Genomic DNA, 11,695 nt, shown 5'->3' with positions numbered 1-11,695 from the left:
TATAAAATAAATTTATCTTAGCCCAGCATGGGGATGGGCTGTCAGTCCCTGCCTGCTATGTAAAGGAAAGATGCTCACTGTAGTTCATCCATGGCTACCACAAGCAAGATGGAAATTGAGCATAGTTGCTCCCTTTTGGTGGTACCCTTCCTTCATTCCCAGGTTTGTGCCTCCCTCATGCTGCCTTTTGACCCTTGTCGTAGTCTCTCTCTCTCTCCTTTCCTCAGTTACAGTTTTAGAGAAACAATAAACTTTCAGGTCTGATTGAATCATTCAATGATTCGAATGTATTGTACAAGGAAGAGGAAGGTGAAATAAGATGGGGAGACAAAAGCCCTGCACACCCACTGTCAGTTCAGGGACTAGACTCTATTATAAGCAAATACACATGTTTGTCCGATGTTTAGAAAGAAAACTTTCTCCATTCTACACGGTTAGGGACGTTTTTCTTTCCTATCACAAAAGAAGCACATAAGACAGGCAGTGTAGCTGAGAGTGCATTGGAACGGAGGATGTTCTCTTTTTTTGCATGTGTTTGGATTAAAGCTTGCTGATACTGTGGCTGCCAGGAGCTGGCACAAAGGTCCCCCAGGGTACTGAGATTATAGTGTTGGCAGCTTGTTGCGGAGTTCAGTTGTGAGATGAAGGTAACCAAGAGAAAAATCCAGAGAATCTCTGCATGAAACTCCGTGGCAGCTTCCAGAGAATTTGGGCTGTATTCGTAGGGGTCAGACATGCAGAGACAAAAATGCAGAATGTGAGTTTCTCTTTCTTTTTTTCATACTTTTAAATATATTTTGATCCATTTGCCATCCCTGAGCTAAATTTGGGAAAATGTGAAGTGGTAGTCAAATGGGAGGACTTAAATAGTCCTTTAGAAGTGCCTTCATCTGGATTCTTTTCTTTCAACAACTGTCCTATCCATTACTTTCAACAAATGTCTATCACTTATCTTTATTCTCAAAGTAGATGTCAAGCTATTGCATATTGATTAGTCTATGTAAAAACCTGATGGTTTTAAAGAGTTTGGTTTTGATCATTAATTATCATTGGTTTAAGTTGCCAGTCAAACAGAAGGGCCAAGCATGAACACAGCACAGCTTGAGGTGTCTTTGCACCGTGTGCTGTAGTCAGATGTCAGCTATGTAAGTGAGGACAGTACAAAGAAGCTTATTTTCCTTTATTATACTGAATATTTGAGTTGAGGTTAGCAGTTAACATAACGCCTGTCACAAGCACTTGTGTAACAAATGTCATTGGCTTTGCAGAGTAGTGCTAAAGCTTGTGACCTCTCACTGTCAGTATAATTCTGTGAAACTTCAGATGTTATTACAAACAAACCAAGATTTTAACTCAAGATGTATAACGCAGAAAATCTAACCTTTATGGTGTTGAATTTAATTTCAAAATACAATGCAGTTAGGTCTTCTATTTGACAACAGTTTGTATTATTGCCAAACCATTATAACATGTTGTTGAAATACGATTTTCTGTGATTAATCATTTGGATGAAAATACAAGCAAGAAAATTCTCCAGTGTGACACGCTCTAAGATTTATGTTGCTCTGCAGCTCGGAAATGACTGGCTGTGCTCATTCTGGCTTAAGGGTTACTTAGGTCACTTTCATTGTCAGACTGACCTTATGTTGTAGGGCTTTGGTGAATTAGTGATTCTGATGTTATGTGAAATATGACCAAAGGTTACAAAAGTGGCACCTAGGCAACCAGAATCTTTTATTTGTATTTACTGTTATGTCAGGTGGGATTTAATAGATGCACTCATTTGGAAATAAGCATAATCTCCCATACGGTAGTAGAATTGTAAATTCAGCTTCTGCGAGTTGGGGGGTGAAAGCACATTGTTTATTAAAGCAAATTAGTAGGGATTTCCTGGCATTTGTTTTATGCTGCTACTTTCCTAGTGTGTCGTAAGATCGTTTTAGGCATGTCAACGTTGCTGAAGGATAGGGAAGGGCTAAGGCTCTTTGGGGAGCTTGCTCACTGCGGTTAAAATGTGTACTTCTCTTAATTCTGTTTTGCCTTTTCAAGACAGCTGTTTATGTACTACAGTGACTTGATCTTCTGAAGGCTTAGGATCCTTAAATCCTGAAACATCGGAATATGGCTTGAGGATGTTTTCCCCTGAAAGTAGAATATTAAAGTGTTTTTTCCTTGTTTTTTTTTTTCTTAATTATTAACATTAGTGCTATACATAAGTTCTTCCATAGGAAATAAAATCACAAAGACTTAAAATACTTCTGCCTGTTAGTGGACTATTACTTGTGACCAGCTGCTCTAAGCCTGCATGCGATCATCCTGTGGAACGGATCTTCAGCTGATGTAAACTGAAACCAGTGCAGTACTACCAGTGCTGTCCATCCTCTTAGTGTGGCATCTTCTGTGTTGTTTAGAAAAATATCTAGTAAATGGGTTGGAAGGTAGTGAACAGTATTTTCTTCTTCTGTTTGTGATGCCTGGGTGAGAAGGGCATATTTGCAAGTGTAGCACGATGCCCCAAAATACTGCGTACTAATCTAGGGCCCATAATGTTCAGGTTACTGATTTTGGATTAGGCTTTTCACACCAAACTTTTAATTTATTTCATTGAACCAGTTTTGTGGTGTAGGCATACTGTTAACAGGTAGAGGACACAAATGGCATAACCTCGGAAAAATCTTAAGAATGCTAAAAGCCTTGTTGTAACTTTTATTTTCCTGTCTCATGCTAAAGTAAAGAGATCTGCGAGGCAAATGAAACGATCATGTGCCCTATGTGTGAACGCAATTGCACACTACAAAAACTCAATGAAAGCTGCATATATGCCAAGGTAATTATTGTCTTATTGCTACCAAGATAATTTTTGTCTAAAGATCCACTTTCATTGTGTAATAACAGCCCTTCTTTCAGCAAAGATTCCTGCAAGACATTGTTTCTTTACAGAGAGCTTTTTCATCCTCTGTAATTCATGTTTCTAATACGAGAATGTTCCAAAATGATCAGATATTATTCTAAAATTTGTTTTACTTTCTGTGAGCATTTCCTTCCTAGATCATTATTTGCATCAACTTACAAAGTCCTCTGAGTAATAAAATATTTTTGGAAGTTTTTTCCTACTATCCTCTAATTAACTTCTTACTCTTTTTCCCTTGCTTACTTTGTAATTGAATTACTTCTGAAGGAGTTCTGCAGCACTTCCCTAGTGATGTACTTTGCTCTGTCAAGCTAATACAAAGGTTTTATGCAACTAAATATTTTGCTAGAAGAAGCATCCTTCAGACATAAGTAATCAAAAGTACTTCTGTATATGTGCAGGGTTTTCAAGTGAGCAATATGTTTTGATGTGTGGTGTGTTCATAATGCTGGGAAAGCAGCTTTGACATTATTCTTGGAATTCTTCAGCCTGTAAGGTAAATCTTGCTCAGAAGCCTGTGTTTATAAAATGTGATTGTCTCTGGGCCATGGCATTACAGCAACCCTGCAGCAATGTGAAAGAGAAAATCAGTTTTGTGTTAGACTTCAAATTTTTTTATAGGTAGGACCAATGTGAAGTAAAACTACATTTCAAACCTATCTGCAAATGAAATTCTAAATAGTTTTGACATTTCTAAAAAATAATTTAGATACAAATTTTACAAGTTTAATTTTCTGTTTTATAATGCCAAAATAATAATCTAAAAAAAAATTGTTATGCAACAACAGTGATAAATACCATTGAAAATGTTGTACTTAGGGGGCAAACTCTTTTTTGTTCTTAAATACTACTGTAACCCTATAGCACAAAATGACTCAATGAGATTTTTTTTTGTAACTTTTTTTTTTACTGATTTACTTTAAGATGTGTACTGAAGGTAAGAGGTTTCCTAATTGAAATAACATTATACAAACTGTACAAACCATCCCAGAAATGCCTCTTTTAGGAGATGACTGGTGCCTCTTCAGCGGTCCACAGCAGTTTAACAGGGAATTAATACATTTGGCGTTGTGGCATCCCTTTACCTTTAGGTCTTGTTATTTTAATATGCCCAGTTAATAAGAAGCAGTTTTGGTGTCACATCACGTGCTTAAATCATGCAAATTTCACATTTAATTTTACATTGTGAATAATTCATTACAGCAGAAAAAATGTAGCTGTCCATCCCTATTTCCACATATATTTAAACCAGTCCCCTTAAGACCAACTGAGATGACAACGAGGGAAGACAAGCAGCAATCACTCGTATTCCATCTTCACAGGTGCCCTTTTCTGATGTCTGCAAATATTATGGAAATTCATGTAGCTCCCAACTTGTCTGCCAATAGTTTTGCTCTGAAAACGTCATCAACCTTAGATTGGAACACAGAAAACAACCAAAAATTGTCTCCTTCCAGGATCTGTCTGTTCTGGATCTCCCCCAAGTGGGAGAGAGAAAGAATTCTCTTTGAGAAGAATTAGGATTGCCATCTGGCCACTAGAATGGCCAAGAAAAAGGAAAAAAAAAAAAACAACAAAAAGCTCAATGAGTTTTATTACAACTCTGATGTTTTGACTGCAATGCCTTCGCTCACTGTGTTGTCTCTGAAGAGAAGCTCATTGCAGCCCCTCTGGTTACCCTCTTGCTGGGACCGTCTGTCTTGCGGCAGGGGTTGTGATCCTGCCAGGTGCCGCCGTGCTCAAGCTGAGCAGCACATACCCAGGCACGTGTCAGCACTTGCACTGTGTTTGCACCCAAATTAGTGAAGGAAAACAATCTGTAATGTTAGAAAGCTACAAACTGATTTCAAAGCAGATGCTCCTTTGTACTTTCTGAAGCACTGTTAGTGATATAAATAAGTGGAGCTAGCATATTTCAAAATCAGGCGTAGGATCTGCTCTCTGGAAATAGAAAATGGCATTTCCCTCTTGTTTTCTCATTCCTAAGGTGGAGCTTGTCAACATTTCCCTCTAGTTTTGTGGTTGTGAGAGCATAACATACGTCTCTGTCTTCCTTCCACACAACCAAAGAGCCGATATGCAAGGGAAGCTATTCCTGATTCAATCTGGGCACTGACACCCTTACTCTAGAATAAGTCTTCTAATCTTTATTAATTCAGATAGCTCATTATATGTAACTACATAACATTGAGTTAATTAGGAAAAGGGTTCCTTTAAGTGAAGTTTATCTCCCCAGACTTGCTTATGTCATGGGACTTGCCTCATTTATATAAGGCCTTGTGCTCATATTTTGTGCTATTAAAACTGCTGCCAGGATTTCTTTTTTAAATATCTGCCAAGTTTCCTTTGAGAGGAGCACTTCAGACAGAGCAAACTATTGCCGGAAAAATCATATACTCTGTGTTTTCTCTGCCAAGTTTTTTGTAAAGCTGGAGACCAAAATACAAAAGATGCCTTCTTCCTTCTTGTTACTGTCCATTTCTTTCATCTTCTCCCTCTTTATTCCATTTCCACTGGAAAACGCCACGCTGAAGTGAAGTTTATAATTTAAGGGAAAGCCAGGTAATACCTGAGTTGTAATCTGAATTGCCAAATTCCTGGGCAGTCATTCTGCATTCAATGGGCCCTTTGATCCATGAGTGATCAGCTCTTTGGGCTGGTCCTGCACCCAACATGCCTTGTCCCTCAGCCCCAGGGCAGGGTGTTGATTCAGGGTGGGTTGGAAGTGCCTGAAGTCTTGTATGATGATGACAGCATGAGTGAGGTATGTTGATGGACTAGCACCCGGTCCTACAATATTTCACCTCTGCTTAGAGGCCTCTGGTCAACACAGAGTCTCAGATTGCACATGGAGCCTTTAAGAGAGTCAAATCTTAATTTTGAGGATGATGCTAAAAGACTTTTGCACAAATGCTCTTTATAAACAATGCTGGATCGGGACCCAAACACGTTTTCTACCTCCAGCAACATTATTTCTGCTGGATTAGGTTTGATTACTTGGTTCATTTCATATTTCTTTGGAAAGATGCACTCTTTACTGAGCAGAATATCCAAAATCACATCCTCATACAGATCTACATTCAAAAGTGAAACTATTCATCACATTTATTGTACTGGTTTTTTTCACCTCTCACATTTTCAGTCTCATACATATTATGTTTGTGTTTTCCTTTATGGAAGCAAAGGAAAAATGAAACAAAAGACACTTTGTATATACAATTGATCCCACTGTATGATTCATGCAGGGAACGCACTGGATTTGTTGATATCCAAAAGTAAATAGTCAATTCCCATTTCAGAACCTTAAAAAAGCCCAGAAGAACAGAACCAACATACAGATAAAATATATTACAATAATTCTACTCAGTAAGAAATAAAATAGAGGCAAGCAACACCGTTTCTATTTATTTTTTCTGCTTTCCTCAGTTTGTGAGGCAGAAGCACTAATGCCAGCTTCCTTCAGAAGAGTGAAAACGTGTCAGCAGGATGAGTTCTTGTAGCGGGTGGCTCTGGCAGGAGCAGGTGAGGCAGGGTGCCCCAGGCAGGCTGGCAGCCCAAGCGTCCCCGCACAGAACCTTCATGCTGGCCAACGTAACTGCGGGTGTGAGAGAAGGTCACAGCACGGCAAATCTGAATGCAGTTACCTGCACCCTTCCGTTGCCACTAGGACAAGTTTCTTTTCGTGATGAAAGCTTAAAAATTGCTCCTTAAGTCAGCAGCAAACTTAACGCCAATAAAAGTAAAGTCTTTTTAAAGAGTATTCTTTTTGAAGACACTCTTTATTTCAGGGAGTGGGAAATCACCATGAATTTTCTGAGTGGTTTAGGGTTATACCTGTCATATATATATACCATACATATACCTATTATATATTAAAGCCATTTGCAGCACTTTTTAGTTTCTTTTTCCCCACTTCAGATCTGCTTTCGAACATCCGTCTGTTGATAAGTTTGTTCACTTTATTATTTTATGATTTGTGCTTTTTTTTCTAATAGGAATTTGAGTCCTCTGCTTTGCTAACTAATGCTAAGCAAGATATTAAACCATCTTTCATTAGAAGAAATGTAGGTCTGTTATCCCTGAATAAATTACATTGCTGTAAACTGGCAACCTTAAATCTACTGGAAGTACATTGACCTTAGTTTCAGCTTCCTAAATACTATTTCATGTTATGTCTTGAACATTAAACAGTCTGAATTTCTGTGACATAGTGATGTTTTGATAATAAGTGGCACATCAGGTTCACCGACTTGCTTAGAGTGATCTGTAGGCATGTAAAAACTAATTGTTTCTCATTTTCTATTGGTAAGCCTTGAACGTTGCAGCAGAATATCTGTTCTGCCCGGAAAATCTTGTAATAAAGAGTAAGGGATAAATTCAATAAAAAGGAGAGTATGCATGAGGAAGAATTAAGTGCACAGTTTAGAATTATATTTGTGAGAGGTGTGTGATATTTAAAATTTATTTAGTGTTTGTAGGGGCACTAGCCTTTTAAGGAGAATGTGTTAACAGTTTGAAAATCTGAGATCTCTGGATAAAAGGGATTATATACTATTCTTACCTGCAGAGAAATTGGGAGATAGCTTGGGAGAAGAATAAAATGGAATCAAAAGAGACATTAACTAAGTAATATACAGAGAAAGAAAAGTGGGCATACAGAAGTTATTTAAGCTGATAGAACCCCTAAAATATAAAACATTGAGGTTAAATTTGACCCAGTGTATGAGAAGAACTCTGGAGGAATTTGTAGCCTGTCTGGACATGGACGAAGCAGCTCTTCATGTCTGTGAAGCAAATTGACTGGAGGTGCATGAAGAGACAGTCCACAAAACCAGAGTTCAAGTTATACTGAAAGACAAAATGGAACAAACTTTGGTAGACAATATGCAAGGAAGGAAGAGTTAAGAAATATGCAAGTGGAACTTCTTATTAGAATGCTCAGCTTTTAGTTTTGACCACCAGTTCTGTATGCTGGGGTTCTTTGGGGCAAAAGATAAGGTGGCAATATTATTTGTACTTGACGTGTTTGTTTTCTATTCAGGTTACACATTTGTTTGATAATGGAGGGACTGTCTTCTTTGCTATTTTCATGGCAATTTGGGGTAAGTACCTTTTATATGATTACTGGAAAAAGGAAGGTTATAGCTCTTGATAAAATTTAAAGAAGGATTATGATTTTGTCACACAAACTTTTCCTGTTTTCATCACCTTCAATTTCTGTGCTAGTAGTGGGTGAAAATAATACCTTTTGTTGTTAATGTGATGACTCTCTTTAGCATCTTAAATGTCTTTAAGCCTGAATTTTATATCACACAGACAGCAGTCTTTAGAGGCAAACATGCAGGCTTATTTACTGATCTAGAATCAACATAAAAGAATCATGTTTTGTAGAGAATTCTCATGTAATAAACAAGAATTTCTTTGTGAGAGCTAAGCAGAGGGAAGTACAAGAAAGATCTGATGTTAAATGCTTCCAGCGATTGAGATATTCCCATTCTCAGTCTGAAAAAAAATCTCATATGTTCATTCTGACATCACACACATCGCAACCTGAGGCCCAAAGCCAAGCAGGGTGGCATCCATGGAGGCCACTGTTGAACAGGAGTTAAAAAGAACAATCTTGCCTCTCTTAAAAGGTCAGTGTCATAGTGCCATGCAGGAGAAATTCCAGAATGAACTGTTTGATGGGATTAGCTTTTACTGAGGCTAATAGTATTTTGCTGCTGGAAAGTAAGGAATATAGATATTGGAACGAGATAATAAATTTTACCAATGTAAATGTTTGTCTGTGTAAACTCTGAGAAAATAACGTCAGTTCTCATACAACTGAATTCAAGCCAGAGATTTACAATTTTAAATAGAGTCAAGTGTCACACAGCAGCTTTATTTATGTAATATGTATGAGTAAGCATTAATGATTCTAACTTAAAGTGAAGGATGAACAAATGTCACAGATTTTGGAGGCTGGCCTGGTAAAAGAAGAAAACAATATACAAACAACAAAATATTGAAGAGGTACATATACAGCACAAGCACATGCACATATATGAAAAAATCATAGTTAAGATTCTTAAAAATTAGCACAATATAACCGAAGGGCACACTTTGATTGCTTGTTTCATTGAGATTTCTTCATTGGCTCCTAATCTTGCTCTTATAGCTTAATAATTAGTATCATAAATTCCTAAAATACATTTCATTTGGTTATGTGTTTACTGATGTAGACGAGGCTTGTAACTTCTTAACATCTCTTCCTCTCTATCTTCAAGTTCTCCTTAGAGAGAGCTCTTTCTATTTTCAGCTGAGGCCAAGGCTCAGGTGTAAAGAGGAATTTTCTTTCTATGATACTACTTTAAGATTATCAGGAAAGAAGGCATAATATGTGCTAAGGAAGATGAAAGCTGAAGATTAAATTTTTCTTAATTTCGAGCAGCCAAGTGATACCCTCACCTGATACAGATGAGCGTGTCTCAGATTTTCAGTCTGCTGTCCGATGCGCTGGGAATGGCAACACTGCATGGGTTTTAACTCAAAGGTTAAACGTAGTCTGCGGTAGTAATTACCCTCTCCCCAGCAAACTTCAACCTCTGAGTAACCTAAGTAATTCTAATTATTTTTGTTACTGTCACTGAGGAAAGTACAAGTGTAAAGTGGGGAAAATAATGTCCTGAGTCATTTCTCCGATAGAAATTATATTTGGACAGAATAGTTTTATTTCAAGGGAGTTAAGTTTGGGATTTTTTTGTATTGATGCTGAAATATCTTTCGAATCCTAGTCGGATTTGACTCTGTTACAATCTCATCGTTCTTGACCAAAGTTACACAAGGCAGAATTTTACCTGGGTGCTATTTGTCTGTATAATTTCTAAGAAAGCAGGTATAATATTCCTCCAGGAAAACTGCAGGTTGATCACTAAATTACAAAACTGAAGAGCGATGCTCTGCTACTGGGCCCTGCCTGTTGCCTATCAGAGTACCTTGTGATTTTTCCCCTTGCTTTCCAAAATATTGTTTCCACGGTAACAGCTATAAGGGAACAGCTGCCAGGTCATTTTGGAAAAAATGAAAGTGTGTAGGTAAGAGCTGAGAATATAATCTGGAGCAAGCGTTATGGTGAAGGGTGGGGTGGTGTCATGTCAGCCATAGGAATGCCATCGGATGACCACCCTGCCTTGTCTTCCTCTGCCTTGTCTGCTGTGCTGGTTTTGTCATCTGCCACACATCCAAAACTCGTATCGTATGGTCCAAGTGAGTTGTCCAAGTGGAGAACTGAAAGGATAATGGAATTATTTTTTGTATATTGCTTGAAAGATTCTCTAGCCCCATACCTTCATGGTTTGGTTCAGTAGTTCCTCACAGCTGAATCCAGTTAACCTCTTTCTTACGTGTGAGGGAGCAAAAGGTAAAGGCTCCAATTCACAGTCTTCTGAAGTCATTAGCACGTGTCCTTCCAGTACTGCCTGTTCAGTACTACTGGGTGGTCAACTTTCAAAGCTAGTTCCTAATGTGACGTTCTAGCAGCTTTCAGCTCTTGCGTTTGAGCCAGAAAGGCATGTTGCCAGTTTATTTTGCCTTGATTTCATATGAGAAAAAAAGTGTTTAGCCTCTCAGTGTTTGTTTAAACATTTGAAAATAAAGTCCAGGAACATTATATAAATGTTTGGAGATGGTGTGTTTACACATTAATACAAGTTTGTACATATTCATGGAGAAGACAAAAGCAAACTTCTGTTTAAACCTCTTAAAAATGTTTTTGCTCCTAAAACCAGATACAGCTTCATCCCTCATTCCATAGCTGGATGAGTAAGGAGTCTAGCCTTTTTCACTTTATTGAAGTTTGGGAGAGATTTTGAGCTGTTGTTTTGAAGCCACTCACAGTACTTTGAACAGATTTACTGATGCTAGATACGATATTTCCTGATATTTCAGAGGTTAAAAAAAAACTTTTAAGAGGGAGACATAGAGTTAGGGGGAGTCAACTATAAAGCTAAAAATGAAAAGAAATAAAGTACTGCCAGTTGAAAACTAGTTTGACGGAAGTCAATGATAAAATTCCTACTAATTCAATAAGACCAGACTATTTAAGCATCTCTGGCAGAAATAAAAAAATATTGTTATTCAAAATACTTATGATATTTCTCACCTGGGTCATTCCTTGTATCATCATAAAGCCGTCTGTGGGAAAATGAGTCAGACCTTTTCTTAACACATATAAAATATCCAGTCAGACCAATTAATATAGATCCCAAAATGGCTCCTACAATGATACCAACTATTACTCCTCCTTTGTTGGTTTTCTCTAGGAGAGAAAGAAAGAAGAGACGTTTGAGTGAGAGTAATATATATGTAAGAGCAGATACTTCACTCTCACTTTATAGCAGTCAAGGGTTTTGTGGAGTGAGACTTTTCACTAAGGATCTGAAGCACTTTACCAGACTATGACTAAATGAGCCTCTCTGCCAAAACCTTCTGCCTTTGTAAAAGAAAATAGACATCTCTGTCCTTGACTTTCAAGGGAATAACTGGTTTTTGTGTTTGTTTTTTTTTAAATAAAAAAGAAGCCTGTATAAGTTTTTAGTCAAATAAAAATGTTCTAGGTTTAATTACAAAATCAACCATTGTCATTTTACTTAAAGAAATAAGCAGTAATTATTCTTTGAATGTAATTATTTAGATGTATTTAAGCCAGCAGTTAAAATTGCAGCCTCTGAATTTCAAGTGAATAAGTTTGAGTACCAATTTTTGAGTATGCAAGGTAAGGAATCCAGTAATGCTTTCTGCACT

At 37.5% G+C, this 11,695-nt stretch overlaps 1 protein-coding gene across 1 annotated transcript in view; it reads left to right on the top strand.

Annotated features, from left to right (window-relative positions):
- Nucleotides 1–2,730: 2,730 nt before the first annotated feature.
- The window catches only part of ANO4 (anoctamin 4), a gene marked incomplete at its 5' end in the record, with an annotated part of 29,649 nt that continues 20,684 nt past the window's right edge, over nt 2,731–11,695 (top strand). Inside the window, 2 exons of the mRNA XM_009877630.1 lie at nt 2,731–2,827; nt 7,953–8,013. Coding sequence (XP_009875932.1) covers nt 2,731–2,827; nt 7,953–8,013 — 158 coding nt within the window. The remainder of the gene's footprint in view (nt 2,828–7,952; nt 8,014–11,695) is intronic.

This window comes from Apaloderma vittatum, unplaced genomic scaffold, assembly GCF_000703405.1.
Source record: "Apaloderma vittatum isolate BGI_N311 unplaced genomic scaffold, ASM70340v1 scaffold16550, whole genome shotgun sequence".
NCBI classification, from domain to species: domain Eukaryota; kingdom Metazoa; phylum Chordata; class Aves; order Trogoniformes; family Trogonidae; genus Apaloderma; species Apaloderma vittatum.
Note: the sequence above shows the minus strand (reverse complement) of the source record. Positions and strands in the feature narration are given on the sequence as shown.